The 27,954-nt window shown below is 37.8% G+C and overlaps 1 protein-coding gene across 1 annotated transcript; it reads left to right on the forward strand.

Moving 5' to 3' along the window:
- Positions 1 to 4,160: 4,160 nt before the first annotated feature.
- Positions 4,161 to 26,796, forward strand: LOC124776299 (E3 ubiquitin-protein ligase RING1). Its single transcript, XM_047251225.1, has 2 exons — positions 4,161 to 5,265; positions 26,127 to 26,796. Exons 1-2 carry the CDS (start codon positions 4,368 to 4,370, stop codon positions 26,342 to 26,344), a joined length of 1,116 nt encoding a protein of 371 aa, XP_047107181.1. The 5' UTR covers positions 4,161 to 4,367; the 3' UTR covers positions 26,345 to 26,796.
- The last annotated feature ends 1,158 nt before the right edge of the window (positions 26,797 to 27,954 follow it).

Genomic DNA, 27,954 nt, shown 5'->3' on the forward strand with positions numbered 1-27,954 from the left:
TAGACTCTGCATCGGTTTATCATGATTTAGTAGTGTGTCAAAGTATTGTGCTAATATTTCACAGTTCTATTTTTGGCGTGTCCAGTGTTCCATCTTGTCTTTTGAAGCATAAGCATGGTGGTTCTCTGAATGTTCAGTAAAAAGGTTTTTTTTTGATGAAGTGCTCTTCTATGTCTTTCAACCTGTTGTTTTCATAATCTTTTTTTCTCTATGGATTATTTTCGAAGTGGCTTTCTGTGTCCTGTCGAATTCTTCCCATTTCTCGGATGTCCTATGACTGTTAAATTTTTTCCCTGTTTGTATTCTGTCTTCTATGGCTCTGTCACATGTAATTCCGCTATCTGTGTTTACTTTTTCTCAGTGTTTACCCCAACTTTATCAGTTCCTTAATTTTTTCTGATGGCTCTGTCCAGTTGTTACTGTCGATATTCACACTCTTTTCTATTATTTTTTTAATTGTAGGTACTCTGGGTCTGTTCACGAATCTCTATCGGCTCTCTTGATTTGTCTACTGGGTGTAAATTTCGCTTTAATTTGGAGTAGGTGATGATCAGATTCAAAAAATCCTTGCTTTGTTCTTACATTCGTAATTTCTCTGGTGTTTTTCACAGATATCGCAATGTGATCTATCTGAAAATCTCCGAGGCGTTGTTTGGAAATTTACAAGTTCATAGTTTCTTATGTGGTTCCTGGAATTGCATAGACATGATTTTGAGGCCGAAATTCTTGCTAAAGGATATCAGGTTCTCTCCGTTCTCGTTTCTCCATCTGTGAGCTGAGTGTTTTCGTGTTGTATCTTTGAGTTTTCTTTTCCTGCCTAATTGGGAATTAAAATCTCCTAGTAAAACTTTCATGTGATTTGTTGGTGGTTTCTTCCAAATTTTCCCAGAAATCTTGCATCATTTGTGAGTTTTTCTAGTTGTAGTTATTGTTTGGGGACAGGTGCATTGATTAGTGTATAGGTTTTATTTCTATATCTTCTATGTAATATAGAGAAAGGCTAGGTTAGGATAAAGGAAAGGTAGAAAGAAGGGAACTTATTTCAATTTCTATGATAATGTGTGACATCACCGACAACTTTCATCTTGTTGCAATTAAGATCTAATGGCTCTGAGCACTATGGGACTTAACATCTATGGTCATCAGTCCCCTAGAACTTAGAACTACTTAAACCTAACTAACCTAAGGACAGCACACAACACCCAGCCATCACGAGGCAGAGAAAATCCCTGACCCCGCCGGGAATCGAACCCGGGAACCCGGGCGTGGCAATTAAGATCTCCTTCAACTCATACGGACACAGACTCTGATTCATTTATTTTGCGATGATTCCTTTTTCTAAGAACCGAAGGCATTGTGGACATATAATAAGATGTGCCCCAATCTCTGTTGTACACCTCACAAATCTGAAATGTCTGATAAGCTATAATTTCTCTACTGTTAAAAGTCTCCAAACTTGCTACAGTCTCTACTTTACCACCACATACTGCAGCCATAGTAATCCAGCCATTACAATGTCCACTGGCATCTGTGTTAGTAAGTGTAAAATTCAGTACACATCCACAAAAGAGTGAAGGTCCATGCAAAATCACTTGTGCACCTACGCTGTTCTTCGTACTAATATCAATATTATCAACAGGTCAGGTGCGAATACCTTCTCCTCCTATAATAGCGAAGTTTCTTTGAAGTGAATTGTATTTATTAATATGTAAAATTGTTCAGTGACCATATTGCCACAGATATTTAATCACTGAGTAATTTGTTAAATTTAATCTTTAGTATAACTGTGTAATAAGAGGTGAATGAAGGCTTGTAAACCCCTGGTCCTATTCTTCCCGAAATTTCCGGTAGTCACCGTTCATAGAGTTAGGGATTATATGATTATCTTAGTCGATGCAGCTCATCAAAAGCAACCATATGATTTCTCAACTTCTTTGGTGGCGTAATTACATTAAAAGTTATAAATTATCAGGTGCTTACCTCAGAAGTAACTCTGTTTGTCTCTATAACTTCAAATAATAGCTTTGTGTCACTATCACTAGATGCATAATTAAACCCTCTCTCATATGACACCTCACGTGTCTGTGTACATATTATGGTTTATACTGCACATACACAGATGATGACAAAGTAATTACGATTTTCCAACATCCACTGGCCACAGGTGTCAAAGGCTCATGAATAATCCCACCTAAGGTCCACACATTGGTTGATACCACACGAAGGGACCTCATGACAACTACGTGGCCTGAGGCCATAAGGGCTGCCCACAGAGCAGAAGATGTCCTTGACCAATGGCTAGAGGTGTGCAAGCCCGCTTCTCTCACATGCTGCATGAATGTGTAATTCAAATGCTGTACCTGACCAAATTCTGTTCCAAGAGGCTTATACAGATATACCTTGTCTTGTTACAACCTGAATGCCATTAGACAGGCAACATGCAGCTATCAGGCCTCTGGACAGGGGTCTAGTAACGTAGATGATGTATCCATTTCTGTCCCATACCCCTTACAACTACTCGTACTAATTTTGAAAGTAACAGTTTATGCTTTATAATGTCAAAAACCTTTGAGAGGTCAAGAAATATAGCAGACACACACTGTTTATGATCTGCCAAGGGCAAGAATTCATTTACAAAATAAAAGATGGCAGTTTCTGTGGACCTACATTCCCAGGAAAATATTATTTTCTTCTATAAAATGAACAAGTCCTATCTAATATTTTAGCTAATATTTTATAGAAGCCATAGAGAAGAGAGAGAGAGAGAGAGTGGTCTTTAATAGTCACCTCTTTTTTATCCATTTTTAATAAGAGGCCTCACTTTTGTTACTCATAATTTTTCAACAAAGAGCACAGTAGCCTGTGAGGAATTATAAATATCCTCAAAGGGTCGACATAAAAGTTTTCTGGGTATGGTACCGCATCGTATTGTATATAATTACTGCTGGAGAAAACCAATGTCTTGGCCATGGATGCAGTGGCCTTCTTCTGGGAAGACCAGCAGTAGTTTTATACAATATGATACGGTACCATACCAAGAAAACTTATATGTCGATCCTTTGCCTCTGGCCACAGAAGCCTACGTAATCATATCCTCATAGGGCTTTGCTATTAATCCTGTACATTTATTAAAATACCATCAGGGATGTTATGAGTACCAAATGAGAATTTTGATTCTAGTCCTCTGATAACGTTTTAAACTTCTTTCTCATATGTTGGACATAAAAAAAGCTCTTATTTGAATTGTTTGTAACTTGTTTCTTTCAAGCATTTGGTGAAAGCATTTTGATAAGATTTTCCGAAACTTCTGTTAAATAAGAATTGAATTTATGTGCATATTTATTTGGATCTGGGTTGGATTTTGCATTAGTTTAATACTGTGGTGGCCTTCACATATTATTCCTGTTTTTTTCTTACTGTGTTCCATATCGTTTTCATTTGGTTTGGGTCAGTTTTTACCAAATTTTCATTTGGTTTGGGGCAGTTTTTACCAAATTTTCATTTGTAGGTTTCTGAAACATTTTAAAGACTTTGTTTTCTACCTGATGATATCTTCCAAAAAAAGTATCAAAATCTGATTTTTTCTGTTTCTTTATTCTTAATTCTAAGTACAGTACTGACATCTAATAACAACTCGCCGTTTCTTTCTTGTCACGTTGACATTTTTACTGCTTGGATTCGTGATATTTATGTTTGAAAACAAGTACTGCACAGTGGTGAAACAGTTTCGACTTCGAAGTCCAATTTTACCCCACTACCTTCACTGCACCAAGATACAGAAGAAGCATCCCAACTCACACGACACATTCCAGCAGTTAAAAACACTCTCATTCGTAATATTGTGTTAAGTACCTGCTGTTTAAATGTGTATTTTGCATTCAACTTGATTTTTAAAGTTTGGTTATGAACAACCTGTCTTACCAGTGGCCCATGTTGTGTTTCTCAAGGCTTCACTTTCGGTGATCAAACTAAGCGAATTGGCGTGTTGACATTTCGTCTATTGTGAATATGCATCATATGACGTTGCCTCCCGTTTCATTTCACTGCCGTCTACTGCAGATAGAGACCTATATCTGCTGCAATTTTAGTTTCGTTGCTCCATAGATCCCATTGATACGTAAGAAATTAGCATCTTTGATTTGAAGTATCTGTCAGCATGTTTGAAGTTTCGGAATTTACATGCAGTACAGTTGTTTGTTTGGTAACGTGTGTATGTTAGTAAGGTCTTTGAGTAAAATATCGAATATATACTGTTTACAAGTAAGATAAACACCACAAAGTGTGAATCCAAGATATATGATGTGGGAAGATTCGTAACAAATGTAATATTTTGTGCTCCAGGACACTGTGCTTGTTATGTTTTAAAGATGGCTTCGACAGAGCAGTTGGGACCGAATAAAACGTGGGAACTTTCATTGTACGAGCTTCACAGAACACCACAAGATGCGATAACTGATAACACTGAAATAGCTGTATCTCCGAGAAGTTTGCATAGTGAATTAATGTGCCCTATATGTTTGGACATGCTAAAGAAGACAATGACAACAAAAGAGTGTTTACATAGGTTTTGTTCTGACTGTATCATAACAGCATTAAGATCTGGCAATAAGGAATGTCCTACGTGCAGGAAGAAACTCGTGTCGAAGCGTTCGTTGAGACCAGATCCAAATTTTGATTTACTCATTCAAAAAATTTATCCTAGTCGTGATGAATACGAAGCTCATCAAGAGAGGGTGTTGGCAAAATTGAGCAAGAGCCATAGCCAGGCGGCGCTTGTGAATTCGATAAACGAGGGAATCAAGTCGCAGTCACAGAACAGGCCCCAGCGATCACGTAAGGCGGCAAATGAGTCTGACACTGCACCAGGTGGGACACCGAATGCGAGCGCCCCGACGACGCCAACGCATCAAGACGCCGGGGCGCCGAGACCGATAACGCCACCTGCAAGCGAACCAACACCTCCAGCGGTACCGCCCCCACCCCAACAGCCGCAACCGCCCCCGCCAAGCCCAACTCTTTCCAACAAATCCACCAAACGTCTTAAATCTGTCCCTAACTCCGAAAACGAGTCCGCAGGATCAAGTGTGGAGGCTGGCGGACACGAGTCGTCTGTAGGAGAGGTTGATGCCGCGGAACCAGCTATGTTAAACGAAGTTGAAATTATTTTCAAACCACATCCCACCGAGATGCTGGGGGAGCAGGTGCTTATCAAGGCACTGAAGGACAACTCTGTGCGGTACATCAAGACAACAGCCAACGCCACAGGTTTGTGATAACATCAATGCTACATTCATTGCAGATCGTTTCTTCAAGCTCTCAGATATTTTTTTCGCATTTGCAGTTTTAATATAAAGGGAGCGTATGTGACGTGGAAATATAACTTCTGATTTATTGAGACATTGTATTTTCAAGTGAAACGTCATTGGGGTCACAGCACACATGGTTGCTTTTAACTAATGGGCAAATGTTAGAAAAATTGGAAGTTTTGTGCTTGATGCAGTTATATGCCTGCTTGCTTACTTTTGCCATTGCACGTTCCTGCTGTTTCTGGTGTTAGGGCCCGCACATGATGGTGAAGGAAAAAAATTACTCTCTTTTCTGTATAAAATGGAGTGGATGTGAGCTAACTTCTGGCACATTGACTTTCTGTGTATGGCCTTAAATATATTGTATAATACACGTGCTGTGCATGACATCTACTTGCATCTCAGCAAAAATACATATTGTTGTAGGCTCTGTCTGTAAGTGCTGTGAGATAAGTGTATTGTGATGAGAAATGTTTTTGTTTACGTGATTGGCTTGCTACTCCATTTAGTGCTTGAATAGCTGTAATGTGGTATAAAAATTGATGTAAATATTTATTTACAATTTTTGTGGTAACATTTTTAGCTCTGCTTGTTTTTATGTTATTTTTGTACACTTTCTCTTTGTGCATGAGAATTACACATATAATTTGCAAGTAATTGCCAGTTGCCTGCTGGCTTTAGTTGCTGAGCATATCTTTTTGAATTTATCTTTGTTTCATTTTTTAAATATAGATTTTGCTGTGTGACAAACATTTCACTCAGATAGTGACACTGTGGACCATGTAGTTTATTAATGTTATATACTCGTCAAGGCGTCACAAGTTTATGTTGAGGCATAATAGTACTATCTGGATTCAAAACATTGAATAATGCATGTACAAGTGCTTGAACAAGAAATACTTTTATTTTTTACTTAAGAATATGTTTTGAAGTGATTAGTAGACAATTTAATTTGTCTTGGAATTTTGTAGCTGATTTATTCTGCGTGTGTGCATTATTCCTCAGTGTTGTGGCTTGTTGCCTTTGTTTCCCTTCTTTTAAATGTGGTTCCTATTTCTTGCCAAAGTCGAATAGTGTATTGACAATTTACAGAAATGTGAAAGAAAATTAGACAGGTTAATCTCGTATGATGACGACGCATTTACCATTTCATATCGCTGTGGTGCTGTGCAGAAATATGGGGTTAGTTGTTAGGGTTTGTAGGTATAGCCTAGATTGATTCAAAATGTTATCGCATTGGTAGTTTTTTTTTCCTAGATTGGTTTGTTCTTGCTGTAAAGTAATGATCAAGGAAATGCCCTCCATCACTGGCAGTGTTACACCATTTTCTCTTTTATTGATTTACTTATACTGAGCTCATTTAAATAGTTGTTTAAGTATTTTATTAACTGCAAGATACAACTTTGTTCCTTTATTTACACAGACATGTTTCAGCATCTTATAAGCTGTCATCAGAAATATTCGCACATACTGATACCCATTGTCTGAATTGACTTGGGATGTCATTAAAATATTGGACATAAACCACTCATCAAAATTCAGTATGTATATAATGCACTGCAATACACCAGTTATAGGTATTAAAATGATATAAAATTTGCTGTTGCTGCCACCTCACACCTGAATGTGTTGCCTTTCAACCTAACCTAGACTTTGGTCTATACAACTGATCAGTATATTGCCACATCAGAGATTTCAGATTCACATTTCTTGGCTTCTATAACTCACTGCTGAATTATCGAAGAAAAAAAAAAGTTATCTTATGGTAAAAAATATAGAAGCAAAATAAATATTGACAGTGTTTTGTTCTATCTCTGTTTATAAATTTATAACACCACATGCCATATCATCATGATGTCTTGAGTTAGTCAATATCAATGGCCCATAAATTTTTATTGATTGATAGCTGTGGCAGAGTATGATAGGAGTTAACATTTCCTTGAAGGTGCACTATAGCAGGGCATTTGATAGAGCCTATTCATTCTAAACTGGTATAGTCAGTACACAAATTATATGAGAATTGACTGAATTAAACTTTATAGTAATGTGCTCGCTGGTGCAGTGTGTCAATAAAATGACACACAATTAAGAACATCTTGGATCAAAGTGGACATCAGGTATCTGTAAGTGTAAACGACATGTATCACAGTCGGAAATATGTGGGGAATTTTGGACATTAGTTCTCGGTTTGTAATGTTTGCTGTAGACTCAAGGACTATTTTCATAAGAAAGGAATGATTTTTATTAAAAATTTAGATAATGTCTGTGATAACTGCTTCCATCATTGGTAATGCTAAAATATAGATTGTTGTAGTTCCTTCGTGAGATTTTTACAGGGGATATATGCTCAAAACAGTCCCAAAAATGCAGTAATGATCATTTTACATTACTTTATATAAAATTTCTTCTCTCACAGACAAATGCTTGGATTTACAGTGGTGAACTTTACGTTTTGCAGATTGTTATTTGAAGTAGCAAAATTATTTGATCTATGCTTGAAAGGTGGAAAATATTTCTTCATTCTAGTTAAAAGATTCAGATAGTGTTAGTAGTTGCTCCTGTTGTAGACTGTCAGAGAATCAACATTTAATATTTTCTTAACTCACAAAAATGTGTTTTAATGCTCACATAATCTCAAATTTTTTTCACTATGTTAGCTTAATATAGGAATAATGAAGTTTTGCTGATATAATTTTTGCCCCTATAACATTTTGTATTTTATAAAACATTTTGCACTTGCTGCTCGAGATATGTTAGCTTGAAGTTTTGAAAGATTTTATGTCGTTGCAGCCATGATTTTTCACTGCTTGTTTGTGAGTACATGTTTAATTTTTTTTCCTAGGACAAATTTTATTGTTGTTATGTTATATGTCTTTTGTCTTCAAATTATGATGATTGTAATTTCATTCTGCAGATTGAAATGAATTTTGATCATAATTAAAGCCTGTTTATAGTATATGAGAATTTTTTGCCAAATAATGTTGTGGAAGGACAGTTTTCTCATGACACAGAGTTGCTATAGTTTAGAATGCTGAAATGAACTGATAATTGATATATAATAAATGAGGTTGCAAAATTGTCTGTTTTTGTTTTATTTTTTTGAGCCATTCAAATTCAGAATCTGATATAAATGCAAACTGCTGTTTATTGTATTTATAAACAGTGGACACACAGGCTAGTCATATAAAGCACAATTTGTTGTGTGAATTATAGTTCCATAGAAAGAATAAAATACCATTTTGCAATGCTAGTTTCGTAGCTGCATGTGATTTCAGGTCTTGTGAACCTTATGATACTGACCATTAGCTTTGAATATTGGTGTAAGGCTGATTGGTGATGTGTATTTGGAATGGAGGCTATGGTAACATACTGATACCTAGAGTGTAGTTTAAAACATGATAATTTGGTTGTGAGTTGACATAGCCAGCTAATGTGATATCTGAAAATAAGTTTATGGTGTAATAACAACATGATGCAATTTCTCTGTGAAAGATCAAGGGGTGGAAACACTGTCCAAAGTCAGATATTTGTCACCACATATGGTGTAGGACAATCATTGCCAGAAATTGACAATTACAAATTTTGGATGATGGCTAAAGGAAGTTTATACTACTCTTCATGCAAAATACTCTAAAATTTATGACAGAATAAATGTGTATCAGTATAGTGAATCTGTTTTCCAAAGTTGACTTGGCAGGGATTGGCTATATTCAGTTAGTCACTTAACAGGATGTAGTGGATTGTGCTTCGGATACCACTAGCATTTCCCTACTGTTCCTGTGCCATTCATGAATTGTATGAAAGAAGACTGTTGACAATCTTCCATATGAGCCCACATGTGTGTCACCAAGACCATTTAGTGAGATATGTGTGGGAAGAAGGCATACATATATTGCTTGACTCTTCTTGTGATGCACACTTTCAGAATTTACCAGTAAACCTCTCCATGTTCACAATTCTGTCACACTTCACCAAGGGCCATCCACACCCTAGCTTTGAAGGATGTTAGTAACACTTGTCTCGAGGGTAGTGAGAAATTGTGATGGTGGTACAGCTGATTTGTGTAGTCAATGACGTAATGATGTTTTCACTTTGATTGTGGGATAAATAAGTATTTAAAATAACAACAACTTCAGCACAGTATGTGGCAGAGTGCAATCAAACTGAAATGTCACTGAAAAACACTTCGTTTGCAGGAGAAAATACACACAAACAGTCAATAAATAATTTGACAATGCTTTTTTATTTTTGTTTGCCTTATCGTGGTGTTTCTGTTATTGATGTACAGGGTAGGCAAAAATTCATAAAGGGGATATAACGGTGAATAACATTTTCATTTATCATTAGTTGCCACTGAAATTTCACAGACCAAGGATGGGAGCTTGCTTACATCTATGTGTGGAGTATAATGTCTGGTAGGTGAAAAAAAAAAAAAAATACAATGTTATTCACAGTTATAACCCCTTCATGACTTCTGGCCCACAGTGAAGGACTCTGCACCTATGTAAACAGAAAACAATGGAAAATGAAACTACCAGCTTCCAAGCAAACACATACCTCTGGTACACTACATATAATCCTGTCATCACAACCTAGATTTCACTTTCAGCTTTGTTGCTTCCGCACATTCTTTCACTCACAACCAATCAATCTGTCTCCACAACCTATGTTTAATATCCACATTTGTTGGCTTCACCAACTCAACCAAATCGTTACATTCCAACCTAACCTAGACATGTGGCTGTAATATAGGTACATTAAGCTATGCTATAGATCAGTATGTCACCACAAACTGGATTCGGCATTTGAGACACAATCATTAATATTATTTCAACACAATTACTGAGAGAATGCTGTGTGTGGTATTTGTCCCCTTTTGATATCTGATACAACAGTGATACTGTATATCATGAATTTGACAAGTACTTGGTGGGTATCTGGAGGTATGTGGTACCAGATGTCAATGCCTAGATTATGCAGTTCCCAAAAAGTATGATGTCATGCTTTGTAGACACCGAATTGGCACCCAAAAGCATCTCAGATGTGTCCCATCAGGTGAATTTGGTGACCAAGACATCAATGTGTGATCTCTATCATACTACTCAGCCCCATGTAGCATGATTCCGGCCTTGTGACATGATCAGTTATCCTGATGAAAGATGTCAGAACTCAGGGGACGATATCAAGCACGAAGAGAGGGATATGGTTTTCAATAGTGTCTACATAGTCTACAGCTGCCATGGTGCCTTCAGTTACTACCACAGGTCTGATGGGAACCTTGGTACATGTCCCTCACAACATAATACTGCTCACACTGGCCTGCATACATGGTGCTGTGCATGTGTCAAGCAGCTGGTTGGTGTGTGTATCCATACTCTACGACTGAACAGGTGTAACAAGAAATGTCATTCATCCAACCAAGTGAAACGTTCCAATTGATCCACAATGTAATAACAGCGATCTCATGCCAACTGTACTTTAGGGGTTGTCTGCTGCAGAGTCCCACCTTTAGTAATATTAGCTGAACAGCATATTCTGAAATACAGGGTTATTACAAATGATTGAAGCAATTTCACAGCTCTACAATAACTTTATTATTTGAGATATTTCCACAATGCTTTGCACACACATACAAAAACTCAAAAAGTTTTTTTAGGCATTCACAAATGTTCGATATGTGCCCCTTTAGTGATTCGCCAGACATCAAGCTGATAATCAAGTTCCTCCCACACTCGGCGCAGCATGTCCCCATCAATGAGTTCGAAAGCATCGTTGATGCGAGCTCGCAGTTCTGGCACGTTTCTTCGTAGAGGAGGTTTAAACACTGAATCTTTCACATAACCCCACAGAAAGAAATCGCATGGGGTTAAGTCGGGAAAGCGTGGAGGCCATGACATGAATTGCTGATCATGATCTCCACCACGACCGATCCATTGGTTTTCCAATCTCCTGTTTAAGAAATGCCGAACATCATGATGGAAGTGCGGTGGCATCCTGTTGAAAGATGAAGTCGGCGCTGTTGGTCTCCAGTTGTGGTATGAGTCAATTTTCCAGCATGTCCAGGTACACATGTCCCGTAACGTTTTTTTCGCTGAAGAAAAAGAGGCCGTAAACTTTAAACCGTGAGATTGCACAAAACATGTTAACTTTTGGTGAATTGCGAATTTGCTGCACGAATGTGTGAGGATTCTCTACCGCCCAAATTCGCACATTGTGCCTGTTCACTTCACCATTAAGAAAAAACGTTGCTTCATCACTGAAAACAATTTTCGCACTGAACGCATCCTCTTCCATGAGCTGTTGCAACCACGCCGAAAATTCAAAGCGTTTGACTTTGTCATCGGGTGTCAGGGCTTGTAGCAATTGTAAACGGTAAGGCATCTGCTTTAGCCTTTTCCGTAAGATTTTCCAAACCGTCGGCTGTGGTACGTTTAGCTCCCTGCTTGCTTTATTCGTCGACTTCCGCGGGCTACGCGTGAAACTTGCCCGCACGCGTTCAACCGTTTCTTCGCTCACTGCGGGCCGACCCGTTGATTTCCCCTTACAGAGGCATCCAGGAGCTTTAAACTGCGCATACCATCGTCAAATGGAGTTAGCAGTTGGTGGATCTTTGTTGAACTTCGTCCTGAAGTGTCGTTGCACTGTTATGACTGACTGATGTGAGCGCATTTCAAGCACAACATACACTTTCTCGGCTCCTGTCGCCATTTTGTCTCACTGCGCTCTCGAGCGCTCTGGCGGCAGAAACCTGAAGTGCGGCTTCAGCCGAACAAAACTTTATGAGTTTTTCTACGTATCTGTAGTGTGTCATGACCATACGTCAATGAATGGAAGTACAGTGAATTTATGAAATCGCTTCAATCATTTGTAATAGCCCTGTACTTATGTCTTCACCAGCCGTGTACTCTGTTGACAAATCTTGGCTGTGCCATTTCCTAGACGCTTGTTCCCAGGTGCTGGACCATAACAACCTGCCATTTTTCAAAGTCATTTTTCAGTGGATTTCCTCATTTTTTGCCTGTATCATCACTAGAAAGATTCCCATTTGTGTTTGCTCCACATGTTTACTTTCCTTGCCATATCAAATGCCCGCAATGCTACCAGGCAGTATTTAATCTTGCAGTCGACGGTGGTGATGATATTATGGCTCATCAGCATATATCAGTCCAAGAACCACCTGTAAGTGGAACAGAAAATGAAGAAAAGGCTGTACACACAATCTGATCAATTCATATTATGATATGTGACAAAAGCACAATATTAAAGACAGTTGTCTACAAAACCTGACTAATTCATAGGTTCATGGGATAATGACTTATCTTGTTAACAGCTGTTTGTTGGCTACCTCATACTATCGTACCCGTGGCTGTCTCGAAACTGATGGAGACACAGTCTCAATTTCTTCTCTGTACCACAAACATACACAACATATAATTCTGTCTGTGTGTGATGTGCTCTGTCTATGATGTAGTGCTTTGACAACTTGCAACCAAACTGTAATATTTGAACCTAACATATACATTGGGTTATGCCATAGATCAGTCTGTCACCACAACTTGTTTTTTCACACTCACATTTGTTGGCTATGCCAACTTGCGACATTGGAATACAAAGCAATAGCCCAAGAAATCCTATCAAATTCCAAGAAACATAAAGCACAAAAATACATATGAAAACCAGTACCTAAGTGTATAATCTGTAATAGCCAGATCAACAATCGTCGGTCTTTCACCATTCATATTAACAACAAAAGTAAGCAATTCATATCTTTCATTGAAACAAGTCATTAGATTCAGCAATTTTCATTGTCCGTTGCACACTGTCAGCCAAATGCCTATAACCAATGGAAAAGAATTGCCAAGAACAGCACACAGTGGAAGAACTGCCGACACTGTTAAGTGCCCTTTAACCACTGACCACTTCCCATAAGTGAGCAATGGAGAGCATATCGAGAGATTAATTGTACAGCCTGATGTGTAACTCTTCAGAAGTAAATTTGTTGTCCTTTGTTTATAGCTACTGATGGCAAGAGGACTGAGAAACTTGACCTCAAGAATAGGGATTGGTAGAAACCTAATCGAGGACATATAACATGTGGAATGATGTCAGTAAGATTCTGTTGGTTTGTAACTGTATTAGGAGGCATACGACAGGAACAAACTGTTATCCTATGTGACAAGTACTCTGTAGCATGAACTGTTTGTAATTTTTTGGTGACGGAAAGAAGCAGAGTGTGTTAGGCATCATTTTATAAATATTGATACTTCACCTCCACCTCCAATAATAAAGGATAGTTTGTGTGGGCTATAACATCCGAGCACCATGGCTTTATTGCAAAATGAGATTTCTGTAAACATAGGCATAATGCTTTTGTTCCTTTAAAATTGTCTGCATTCCTCTAAAGTATGAGGTATGGAAGCCATTTGTTGGAAATTATTTTCTGTCCCATTGTGTGCTTTCTTTAGATATATATTACCACAATGAGTGAAAATGTAGAAATATTTTCAGTTTGTCTTCATTTATTGTAAAGTCAATTTTGCAGCATATCTTTTGGGCAGTCCTGTACTCTCGTATCTGATGGTTTTATGGCTGTTGTCTTTCACTGTGAGTTGTCTTGCTACAAATCTTTGCTTTTATTTCGTTGTAGGCTATTTAGAAAAATATGTTTTACTTTGTGCTTGGGCTTTGCAGTTGTGGTTAGTTAACATTTGCTTCTGAAACAGATTTCATATCGCCACAGATAATTAATATTGCTATTGTTGTATATGCATTTAAATGTAAAGGAATTTTTGTGACCATGTTTTGCCTATGTTTACATCACACTGCTAGTGTGATTTTGTTATCTCTACAGTTTACACAGGCCACTTATATCAAACAAGATGACCATATTTGGGAGCATTTAGGTAAATGTGGTCTTCACATGTTCAGAATGATTCAGTGAACTACATGTTAAAATTGAAAATTATTGACTTTCTTAGTTATGTACTTCACACAAGTGAACCCTCGGATCCAACCTTCCACTGCTTTTTTTCTAATAAAAAGTTTGATGGTACTCCGACATTGGATATAATGCAGCGAAAATTACTGATAAATGAAGCATGAGGTACCACCCGTCTGCTTTTAGCCGTGACATAATCAACATGTCGAACTATAATCAACATGTTGCACTGCAAAAAAAAAAAGTGGTATCGGACTCTTCAGTGGACTTTCAGCTTAAAGGAAGCAGGCGATACCTAGAAACACCCAAACATACAAGAGAATGTGGTATCGTACACTTCAGTTTATATCACCTCAAATGAAGTATGCGATTCTGACAATAACAATAAAAGAAAATGGTATTGTACACTTCAATTGACCTATAATACACCTCAAATGAAACAGGTGAGTCCAATCAACCCTTCAACATACAAAACAATACAAGGAAATATTATCGAACACACATTTTTAACCTATAAAACACCACTGAAAGACACAATACAACAAAAACCATTCACACCTATCATCATCAATAACAATAGAAACTACACTACAAAAATCTTTTGTAACCTTGTTTGGCTCCCGAAATGGCATAGATGATGAGTGGTATCTCATGATTCAAATGAACCAATTTTTAATACATCTGAAAATTTATTTAACTATAAAACTACAGCGTAACTTACATTAATAGCATGACAATGACATCGCTTTTCCCACCAAAAACTGCACTGGTATCGTTCGTATTGCAGTTATCAACACGAAAAAATGAAATAAAAAAATTATGTCCGGGAAATAAATCTTTGGCACTCTTCCAAGTTCTCAACATCATAAAAAAATTACTTTGTTGACGAAAAAGTTTAGGAGTATGCATCCCCCAGTGTTCCCCCAGAAAAACAGCACTGCAACCTTCTGAAATTTAGGTTATGTTCTTGTCTATAATATCCCTGCAGTTACAGAACCCTTTCTGAAATCAAGGTGTTTGTTACTGCTTTAGTGTACTGGACCAGATTTTTTACCTGTAAAGTAATATCACCTGATTGTGTGTAGTAATTATCACCAAATATGCCTAATGTGGACCCATTTGATAGATTTTAAACTTTGGGTAACAGTTTCCAGTATTTTGTGGATGTCAAAAGGAAACACCTTTTCAAAAACTTTATTATGGAAAGAAAGGGACAGTAAAGGCATTTTGACACTATGATCTACAGTCACCATCACTCATTTTTCACTTCCCTAGTACATTTGGGGGGGGGGGGGGGATTAATTTGCCAGACTCTGTATTGTCCAACAGGTATTTGTACTCAATGATGGCCTACCCACTCATAACTGCTGTTTCTTCATAGGGTCCATAACTGATTTTGTGAGACGCTAGGATGGATGGCAAAGAGAAACAGAAAACAATTAAATTTATGTTGGCAGCACTGCGCTAGTAGCTGAAGTCAAGCTGTAATAAGAAAGTCTACTTACAAAGTTTCAAGAACTGTCTTTTAATGACAACTCTAGGAATACACTACAACCCACTGCTTATTGCTCCCTTGGGGTCATGAGAACAATATGAGGAAGCCCTAATAACTGGTACAATGGGACCTACCCTCTGCTATGCACTTACCAATGATTTGCAGAGTATAAATGTAGATGTAGAGACAGCCAAATTGTTCATTTGGAATTTAGAGGAGACTGGTTCGGCTTTTTCTTTAAAGCCTATTGGGGTTCTATAGTCTGTATGTACCCCTAAAAACATTGCTGCCATGCAAGCTGGCATTGGAAGGAGACCTCGCCATTTCGTATGAAAACTTGCCTTGTCATTGCAGCTTGGACTATGGAGCATTGAAAGAGTATTCCATCTGCTTCAGTTTCATCAATACAAATGTCAGAGTGTGGAACAACTAATTACTGTGTCCTATGGCTGCAAATTTGAGAGCCATTGTTGACTAAAGTCAGCGAGTATGCAAACTGAATTCAAACTCCTTGGATGTCCTATGAAGCTCCTTTTCACTTAAGTGGTTATGTGAATAAAGAGAACTTACATTATTGTTGTCAGATAAACTCTGCTCAACTTCAGCAGTGTCGTTACACAATACCAAAGTTACTCTATGATGTGCAGTTGTGGCGTGATGGGCAAAAACTTTTTTGAGGATGAATAAGATGCAGCTGTCACTGTGACATCTGTTTGAATTTTCTGCCAAGTGCCAGAGAGTTTTTCTGGCTCAAAGACTCCATACATTTGCAGATCTTAACATTCAGCACACTAGGTTTCTACAGAATGGAGCCACCGTACACACTGCCAGTTTGCAGCAGCAATAAAATGATTGCTTATGGACCATATAATTTCAAGTCATCGTGTTCTCCAGACCTTTTGTGACTTCTTTTTATGGGGACCACATGAAGAACTTCATGTTCCAGACTAAACAAGTTATCCTAGCTCAACTCGAGACATAGATTGAAGAAGAAATCACCACTATTCCAGGTGATTCCATGTGCTGCACTGTGTGGCACCTAAGACAATGGATTGCTGAATGCGTGCGGCATAGTGGACAGTGTGTGATTGAGTTATTTTTGAAAAGTAATGCATTAATACAATTTCCTGTCCTGTACAGCATATTTTGAACCTCGAATAAAGTTTTGTGATATTCATGATTTCTTTGTTTATTGTCATGAATTTTCCTATTTCTCTCCACCATCCTGTACATGCCCTTTCAAAGAGTACTCTATTTATGTGGGTAAGCTCAATGCAATTAGGATTTGACTGGTACTCCAATGGTTGACTGAGAGTGAGACCTGATTTTTTCCCCAGATTGATTATGTATTCATTGTATCTGACATGTTTAAACTGTTTGCTGGTTCAGTACTCAAATCCAGATAACTGCCTTATGTGGGCAGTGTGCTAGTTGAGTGTGCTTATAGATTTACCCAAATCTACAATTTTGTACCGTCCCTTCTAAATTGACCGGTTCCAACTACCCAATCATTCCATTACACAGCTCTGTATACAATCTTCACACATTTTTGTGCAGATTTTTTTAAAGCATTTTAATAACTTTATTATTGCAGGCAGTGTAATGACAACATTGCAATGTGCCCCAACACTAAGCAACTAAGTCATGTCCCCAGGTGCAGCAGGCACAGAAAATGAATAATACTTCACAGAGAGACATACTATATCACTGCTCACCTTTAGTTGGAGCCAGTTGTTTAACACCTTTTTTGAGCACCAAGATGCATTGGGATTTGTACAAATTAATTTTGGATATTTACTATAATGTGGGTTATCGTTGTTTTTTCTCAGAGTAGCCCAATACACACTTCGCCAACTTTTCTACTGAAAGTCGCATGCATCAGGTGACAGAGCCCTGGGAGGTCATGGAGCTGCTTGGTTATATTATGCCTATAGATAGTATTGTGGGTATTCTCGTAGTCTTCTTTGTCCAAACAGAAACTTAATAATCCTTATGAGCTATGGACCTAGTTGTTCAACTTGTGCCCCAAGGTAATGACTGCAACTTAGAACAGTGTAATGGAAAATTCTGGTTTTTGGTGCATTTTAAAATGGTCTGTACTATAAAGTTGGGAAATAGCTGTAATAGTTCAGTTTTATTAACGTTTAAGAAGATTTTGCTGAAGAAAAATTTGAGATGCTGTAACAAGTTTATGAGTGCCTACTTATAGATAGAGTATCATGTACTTCAAACAACATAGATTCTGTTTGGAGTTTTAGAGAGCTGTAGGCTTGAGAGGATGCACACAGTCAAGCATATTGTACATTCTGCATAGAGGAACACCACACACACACACACACACACACACACACACACACACACACAAACGTTGTAGTTGTTTGGAATGACACTCTGTTGGCAGTTAACATTTTCTAAAGTGCTGTATTATAGCTCATATGCCTCTTACCAAATCTCTCAGTTGTTCAAGCATCTAATCTGATTGGAGCGGACAAGCAGAGAACAGGAATTCAGTAAACACTAGTGCTCTGGGAAAATTCGTAAGTCGCCTACTCAAACAGATGCTGTTACCATATGTGTGACAGAATGCTCTGCACTCATTTCTATAAAGTTTGTGAAAGTACGAATACTCACTCGGTGATTCCAAAAGGTAAACACGTGAAGGAGCGAGGCTAGCTCTGATTTGGTTCCAATTTCAAGAGCTGTGGTGTCTGAGCTATAGGCTGTTACCACAAGTACTCTATTGCTAAAATTTTTGCACATGCTTCAGCCGTCATCATAGCACATGATGGTGGATCATTGTATGTTGCAGAGAACACTAATATTTCTTTTAAGACAGTCTCTAAAACATCCCACAAGCTAAAGATGGGATGAATTGCAAGACTTGCCATTCCTCAGTTTTGTTATGCTTCCTAGGTAAGTGGTATTCTTGACCAGAGTGGTATTCTTTACGTTTCACAAGCTGCTTCTGGGAAAAATTAAAATACTGCAAGTAGTGTTAATACACCACAAAATCACAAGAACTGCCATTTAACAGTGGGACTGCTTGAAAGAGAGGTACAAATTGTAAGAAACAGTAATTTTATGAAGATTATTCTGTCTAAGGAGAAAATTTGCTGTCACTTCTTACTTCAATAAATTTAGTTACAGTGTAGACAGAAAGTACACAACTGAGTATAATTTGGCATATAATGACCATTTGGGGAGTGATCATATGATGTACATAATTTTTTATTGTCTCACAGTTAACTGTCACTGGTTACAGTTCAGATGTGGCGACTGCTTCATTCTTCTAATAATGGAGGGCAGCCAACAGATTCTGGACAGAAACTACTTTAAATTTTTTTCTGTTAACATTATTGACCTCAAACATGTTTTCTGCTATCTTTTAATAGGGTAATGATTTCTCCTACTGTTATTTTTGTTAATTTTTGAAGTGATATTTGCCATCGTTAAATGTTGTGAGAAGAGGTGAGCACTATTAGATATTTCAGTTTATGGGCCTTCTTCTGAGTGTGTAGTTACTATAAAGACAAAGTTGTTTTTATTAATGTTTGCTGTCCATCTTTTAAAAAAGCTTTTCTGCTTGAAGACACTTACTTGTCTTAAGTTTTGGGGACAGTTGCAAAATTTTTACCAGCTAAAAGTTACACACTTAATGCCTCTGGCCTATAATTAGGTTACATTATTGAACAGTATGTTGTCTTTGCTTTGATGTGCACTGTGAAATTCAGCTGTAATCATATGCTTGTTGGTGAAGAGAGTTATTTTTGTCCATTAGTTATATATCGACTTTTCAGTTGCTCGAATAGCTTAACATACAGTGTGCTAGCCTAGGAAACAGGGAGGTAATTCAGACCCAGATTAAATCAGCATTATGGATTAATGACAGTGGCTCTGGTATACTGGCCAGCCTGGGTGTGGTATTTAGGTGATTTTCCAAGCTCATTTAGGCAGATGCAGGGCTGGTCCCCAATCTCCATCTTAGAAAATATGATACTGAAACAGTTAAAATGTGATAACAAACAAAACAAAGTGTACACAGCTGCACCTGATTGATTCACACTGCTTCTTTTCATTAGATTAACTGTTGACTGTGGCAGGAGAATGAGGAAATCCAGTGATATACACATATTTTACAAAGGTCTTGTTTCCATGCTAGCTCAGAAACAGTTGGCATGGAATCGTTGAGACTGGACTGTGGATCAGTGGAAACTTGTCACTTGGTTGAGTGAGTGACATTTCTTGTTACACTGGGTAGATGATTGTGTCTGGATATGCCATCATTTGGACTAAAGGCTGCTCGAAAGATGCCCAGTACCATGTACACAGGCCAGTGGGAACACTGTTATGATGTAAAGGACATTTATCTGTGTTTCCATGTGCCCTGTGGTAGTAATTGAAGGCACCATAACAGCTGTGAACTATGTGAACATTACTGTGGATCACATGCAGCCCTTCATTCTTCATGTCTTCCCATACTGCTGATGACATAACTGTCCATGTCACAAGGGCAGCATCATGATGTAGAGGCTTGAGGAGTGTGATAGTGAACTCACATGTCTTGGGCATCCAATTTGAATGTGCTGGAATACATCTGGGATGCTATCAGGTGCCAGCTCTGCACCCTCACACTACCAGCTCATAATTTATGGGAATTGTGTGCCCTGTTGCAGAGGCATTTGCTGCCACATATCTCTATAAACATACCATGAACTTGCCAAATCCATGCTGCACAAAATCACCGCAGTATTGTATAGCAAAGGTGGACCAAAATGCTATTAAGCAGATGTTCGTAATATTTTGGCTCGTGAGTTTATGTGTAGTTACATAAATAAAGTAATGATTCAAGATTAATAGTTAAAGGTAGCTAGTAGTAGTAGTTAGAATCAATACTCATAGTTGATGCTATACACAAAGAATTTTACCTCATTTTGTCTCCAGGGAGCTAAGTTTAAAGTAAACCTAATCATCAGATAACGTCTGGAACTAGATGATCTTCTGTCGTAAACTGAAAACTGTTTGTCCCTTAAAGAGTTTCAGCTTCTTACAAATATAGCACTGTAAACTGTTGGAAAAATATTGTCTGAAAGCTCACACAAGTTTTATGTAAAAACAGTTAATATTTTCTGTGTGTATACTAAGTTTAGTTTTATTTGTATGAAGATATTGGGTTTGGTAGTACAGTTACCAAGAGAATCTACTTGCATTCAGGAGGGACAGGGTTTCAGATTGCTCTGTGGTGATCATAATTTAGGCTTCCCTAAAATCATTTCAAGGGAGTCATGAATGGTTTTTCAAACATTCTTTTGGCCAATAGATTTCTTCTGCTGTAGTGCACTGCTGGAGAAGCCAAAATTAAAAATGGTGCAGCCCATTGATAAATGGAACATCATGTGATGATTCTTTTTATGCATTTGGAGGGGAACATCGCTGCAACAATCTATGCTGAGTTCGTAAAAGGGTTTACAAAAACAATACACTATCGCACAAGACAGTGCTTAGGTAACACAGGCACAATCAAAAATGTTCAAGTGTGTGTGAATTCCTAAGGGACCAAACTGCTGAGGTCATCGGTCCCTACAGGCACTTTCAGTGTGGACAAACAAGTCTGAATGAGAATGAACAAAGTGGCAGACCGTCTCCCTGTGGAAGACCAGGGATTGCAAGAGAAGTGGAGTCCCTGATGCTCGAAGACTGCTGTATCACATTTGAGAAGATAGTACGAAAACTGAAAATCAGCCTGGATCACTTTTCAGCGTCTTGCATGACATTTTGAGCTTGACAGAAGTTGCTGCTTGTTGGTTTCTATGACGGCTCACATCCATTCAACAGGGTAGTTAATTAAAGCACCAAAGGAAATGCTGCAGATGTTCGGACCAATCCAGATTACTTCTTTAGCCACTAATCACTATGGACCAAGGATACCCATATGACAGTTTGTAGATTGGGGGAGGGGGATGGAGTATTTTGAATATTTTGGAAGACTAATGGCAACTTGTAAGTATCCATAAAAAAAGTTACAGTTCTGACACATTTAAAAATCTGCATAATATTGACTTTTAAAACATTTTTGTGAAAGAAAAACACCTGACTACATCATATTTTTTCCTTTCCCTGAGAGCTGCAGCCTCCCCTCGTCTCTGGATATGGGTACCCTTGCCATGGGCAAGTGGTTGGTGTATCTCTCGGAGACAAAAGACCAAAGAAATCAGTGGAAATGTGGATTCACCATCCTGAACAAAGCAAAGACCCAATTGTCATCAGGCAAGGTGGTACTGAATTTCTTTGGGACTGTCTTGTGTGCTAACAAATTATTCTCATGAGGGGACAAAACTATAAGAGGAACACACTACCAAAATCTCCTACAGGAGTCCGTCGGATGAAATATCACAGGAAGCTGTCCAAGAGGATGTTTTTGCTCCATGGCCATGGTCTAGCTCATTCTGCACTCTACACATTTACACCCACCTCCCCCCCTCCTCCCCCTCCTGTCTCATTTTTCCATTCCCCTATATTCTGCTGATGTGGCACATGATGAGTCCTTCCTCTTTCCTTGGATAAGGAAACCATCGCATGGCAGGGATTTCCGGGAAGGTCTTTGCCAAGTGATCCTTTCTCTCTTCCTGATCGCTGTGCTCAGCCCATTGTTTCATAACTGATACTCTGTGTGTAAAACCCTCTTTATCTTCCATGTTAAGACAGTCATCTTGTACTATCTGAAATTTTGACCTGCCTAATGAAATGTGATGTTAAGTGATCTAGTATGTTTTTTAGGCATACATGACTTTCCTGAAAGCAGGACTTTGAGGCGCTAAAGTTAAACTGTGAATACACACTATGAAATCAATAGAGTGTGGACACTGGCTACTGTTCACTTCGACGTGGGCATTTTGTAGGTACACCTATTGTCACTACTATTACATTTAATCACTGGTGAGGCTGTTTATTAAGTTATGATACAGAATTTATGAAAGCAGAATTTGAGTCCATTCTTTTGGAAACACAGAAAAATGTGCCTTCACTCATAAATCATTGAACGCAGTGTTACCTGGAGCATGCTTAGTTGTGTAATGCATAATGACTAATATCAATATATTTTCCTTATGCTGCTTGTTAAGTTTCAGTAACATTGCTTATTCTACACTGAAAGCTTGTAACAGGAGATTATATGTATGTGAAGTACTTATTTAGGAATGGAAAATCTAGGATGGAATAACGACAATATTACAAAAAGGCTAGAGTGCTACTCACCATATAGACTATGTTGAGTCGCAGACAGCCACACAAACTGGCTTCAGTGGCCATAGACAGTGGTTGTGTGTGTGAGTTGTGCTAGGGTGAATATGTGTGTGTGTGTGTGTGTGTGTATTTTCTACGTTAGAAGGCCTTTTGGCCGAAAACTCACATGTATAGGACTCCTTTTGTTTAGCCTGTCTGTGATGCAACATCTCCTCTGTATTGTGAGTAACAATCTGTCCTTTTCATAATAAAGTACTTATTTGAATTTTTGCTATGTTCTATTATTTTGGCTGTTGCTGTTGCATGGTAATAAAGTCTACATAGTTAAGATCAGAACAACTTGTAAGGCATGGAACAACTGAGACAACTTTGGACAAAAAACTAGTTTATTATGTGCATTTTTGTGAACCAGGGATCAACTCACTACTTTATGATATTGGGGGTGGGGGTTGCTGTGTGCACATGCCACACTGTGTAACTTTTCTGAGCTGCATAAGCCATGTGTTGCCCTCCATTGCTTAGTTTCACTTTTTACATTACATCCTTGTCTCTGTGTGGCCTGGATTCTAAGGGACTTGACCCTTTTGCTGTTGCATCTTTCCACCCTTCTTTCTCTTTCTTGTGCCTGAATACACAATGAAGGGAAATTCCCTATGCTGATACCCTTTTTTCTGAATGAACTTCAAACTTTGCTATATAAACAGCTATCTCATATGTCATCACTAGCTGGAACATTAATTCGACTCTTATCATAAGACCACACACAGAATTAAAAACAATCTGATCTATGCAAAGTTTGTTATTAGCACCAAAGTTAATGTCTAGATATTATTGGATGACACAAGAACTAAAATTGATTCTAAAAAAGCAAAAACAGAGCTGCTGAACTCGGCTTTCAGACGTTTCTTCAAAGGGAATACTGACCTAATGTATTTCTCACCCTACTGCAAAGATGGATGCTATAGATATTAATGTCAGTGGCATTGAAAAAAGCTGAAATTGCTAGAACTGAACTAAACTTCAGGTCCCAGCAAAGATCCCTTGAACAAAAAAACTGTGCCCAATAGTTGGAAGAAAGCACAGTTGTAGATACTTTGGACATATTCTAGGCTCAAGAGTTATGAGATATACTGAACAGAATGAGTTGAGGCAGTCAGATAGATCCAATATGTCTTGATTTCCAAAAAACATTCAATCTAGTACCATGCCAACAGTTATCAACAAAATATGACAATGTGGAGTATAAAATTAAATTTATAATTGATTTGAGAGTATTTTGGTTGGGAGGAATATTATCTGGGATAGAGTGTGATCAACACATACACAGAAGTATCTTTAGGCTTGCCTAGGTTAAGTATGTTAGGACCTTGCAGTTCATGGTGTATATTAATTACTTCCCAGACAATAGAAATACTAATCTCAAACTTGTTGTCACTGATACTTTATCTGTAAAGGATGTAAGCCGCATGGTTATTTACTTAGATCTTTATAAGATTTCAAAGTGCTGCATGATTGGACACTCACTTTAAATGTAAAATTTTACACTTCACAAAACTTGTGAATGTAATATTCTGTGACATATCAGTGAGTTGCACTTGGAGTGAGGATATGCATACCGATGTCTGGGTGTGACATCTTTTAGGGCTAAGAAATAGAATGTTCATATAAGCTCAATCATAGGTCAAACAACTGGAAGAATGCAAAGGAATTGGCTTACGAAACATTCATCGTAGAATACTGATCAAGTGGATGAGATCGAAACCAAATGAGACCTGCTGGGAATGACGAATGTATACGAAGAAGGGCAGCTTAAATGATGACAGGTTTGTTTTACCTACTGGAGAGCATCACAGAGATACTTAAAATCGTAATTGGCAAGTGCTTGAAAATACACAGCAACTATCCTGTGAAAAACTACTTCTCATTTCAAAAACTTGTATTAAATGACAAATCTAGGAATACAGTACCACTCCTTACACGTTGCTTACATAGGGTTTGTGAAGCCAAGATTCAGCTAATTACAGCATGCACAGAGAAATTTAAGCAGTTATTCTCACTTTTGGTATGTGAATCGAATTAGAAGAAAACCTAATTTGTAGTACGATGGGAAGTACCTTCTACCATACATTTCACTATGATCCATAGTATAAATGTAGTTTAATATTGACATAATTTTGAAGGTTTTGAAGTATCTCTGGAAACTATGTAGACCTACATGATATATTCACTGCTGTTTGTATTATAATTTTTTTTTTTGTGTGTGTGTGTGTGTGTGTGTGTGTGTGTGTGTGTGTGTCGGGGGGGGGGGGCATGTGTGGGGTTCATAAGTACAACTCGTACATTCACTGCTTAATCTGTGGTGTCATTTGAAATAAATATCATAACTGCGGGAAGTCATAGAGCCATGAAAAAAGTCCCTGTCATTAAAGAACTGAATATCTACTATTGCATTTCTGTCATATATGGCTTATTGGCTGCGTGAATGTGTAAATGTGTGACTCTCCAAGTTCAAAGATTTGGATTTCACTGTCATGCTGGTCCTAGGATACTGTCATTCATTTAACATCACTTGCACATATGGTACTGTTCTGCTTGTGTGTGCAAATTCCAGATGGAAAGGTAGTTTGGATTTAACATTAAATTCTAGGTCCACCTCATAAATAGAGTGGTGCCCTAGTTCAGAGACCAGAGAAAAGGACATGTATATCATCTCCAACAGATCTGTTCACAATAAAACATTATGCTGCATGAAGTGCCATCAGATTGATGACTGTTTTAATGTAGCCTGTTTATAAACACTAGAATTTAAGGTACAAAATTTCAGTAGAATTTAAGGTACAAAATTTCAGAGATATAAAAAATCTAAAAGATTGATAGTAAATTTAGAAAACTGTTGTGATGGCTACTGTTAATACTTTTAAGTAACTTGCAGTGGAAAATACGTGCTTTTTTTTATTATGTGTTTCACCAATTTGTCTACATGATGTTTCTGACTCATCGTGAACAAATGACAGAATTTCACTATGGCATAATGCACCTGACATGTGCTGCCCTCGATGCTTGCCTATATTATTCTTTCATGTTCATTTGCACTATGTTTTACACTTCACATTTGTTAATATAATTTATGTATGTTGTATGATTTCAGTTGACCATCTCGGCAAGTATTTGGCAATGCGGCTGACACTTGATCTGGAGGCAGAGGTACCTGAGCCACTCCGTCTTTTGAACTTCTGCATTTATATAGCATCAGCGCCTGGTCAGCTTATTGTCTTGAGTGGCACACAGACACTGCGACAAGTCAATGACAAGTTCTGGAAGATCAACAAACCGTTGGAAATGTTCTACTCCTGGAAGAGGTCCTAGGGGCAGGGCCAGGATCGCTGACCGGCGGTCTCGAACAGATCGTGAAGGTGATCCGTGTTGTGCTAGACTATTGGAACAACTGATCCACTGAAAGACAGCGTTATTATTTTTCACATGAAATTTGTTGTTTTGAGTTATGAGTAACTCAAAAATTACATTCTGAGTTGTTCACCTTTTGTTGATGTAAAGAGAAGTTATGCTCTTGCATAACTATTTTATTGATCTGAGATATATTTATGAGGAAGTGTAATATGAAACAGTAGATCATGTTCAAAGAAATGTATACTTTTGTGCCTTACTTCCCCTTTTCTGTTGTTGTTTATGTATCAGATTCTGAGAGACAGTATTATGTTTCATGGACAGTATGTTACCATGACAAAAACTGAGGAGAATGTGTATAAGAGTACTTTGCATGATGCTCTTGTCTAATAAACTTGACCTTTATACAGACATATAGATGAAAAACTATGTTGGGTCTGAATATTGTGATGTAATTTATGAAAACATGGTGCAGCTTCTTTTTTGAAGATGCAGTGTTGAGGTAAAATCTTTTGGAAAGTAATGCAGAATATTTTATTTTCACATAATTGTCGACTTGAAAACCACCTTAAAGTTGACAATGATAACTATGCAAAACAGCAATGTACATTTTGGTGTAGTGTCTGTTGCACTACAAATTGGCTGTTTCTCTAAAAATTTCACTGTTTACATACAAGTGAATTTCAAGTGCTTCATTTTACTGTTTGGGTGAGAGAGAAAGTGTTTGTGTGTGTGTGTGTGTGTGTGTGTGTGTGTGTGTGTGTGTGTGTGTGTGTGTGTGAGAGAGAGAGAGAGAGAGAGAGAGAGAGAGAGAGAGAGAGAGTATGTGTGCCTACTGTTGGAGAGAGGGAAAGTTGTGCAAATTGTAGCCTGTGACATGGAGATAATGCTCGTAAGTTCCAAAAAAATTGAAATTGAAATAGGGCTTTCTTTGCAGCATGGATGACAAACTAGTGATGGTAACGAGAGAATGAAAGTTTGTATATTGAATCTAGGAAGAGAAACAATTTATGACAGTTTTTCATCTTTTTTTGTGTGCAGTAACTAAATTAAGTGTAATACTGAGTGTTTGAAAACATAATTGTATGTGATATTTTGAAGCACATAACTGTGTTTAGCACAAATTCAGAGGATCAAACTGTAAATCAGAGTGACATGTAATGAGTTTATATGTCGTCAAGTGCCTCACAAATGTTTTGTTTTTTAACCACAAACTGCAGTGCAGAATGTGATATGTAAACATGCTGCAATCTATTGCTATTGAGGACAATTGCAGCGAGGCTAGTTTAATGTACAGTACAATAAATGCAAATTATGAAGCATAATTATCACAGAAAAATACCAAGATTTACAACTGAAACTTTTGTCTTGGTGTATGACATTCATGCTCTTTTTGCTGGATGATTTTAATACAGAGGTAATCATTAGTTGTATTGAACTTGTAACAATGCTTTTTCCAAATTTTACCTGTTTTATCACCATCCGCCTGCTATAGTGTATTATCAGAAAGAATACACTACAAATATTTTGTGTACTAGTCAATTGGTTGCATTGTAACAGTAAGCTGTAAT

This window comes from Schistocerca piceifrons, chromosome 2, assembly GCF_021461385.2.
Source record: "Schistocerca piceifrons isolate TAMUIC-IGC-003096 chromosome 2, iqSchPice1.1, whole genome shotgun sequence".
NCBI lineage: Eukaryota > Metazoa > Arthropoda > Insecta > Orthoptera > Acrididae > Schistocerca > Schistocerca piceifrons.

Bases quoted from the DNA above. Each gene is read 5' to 3' on its own strand.
- LOC124776299 (XM_047251225.1), top strand. From the start codon at position 4,368: ATGGCTTCGACAGAGCAGTTGGGACCGAATAAAACGTGGGAACTTTCA. The intron at 5,266-26,126 runs GTTTGTGATAAC...GTATGATTTCAG, and splicing joins GACAACAGCCAACGCCACAG to TTGACCATCTCGGCAAGTAT.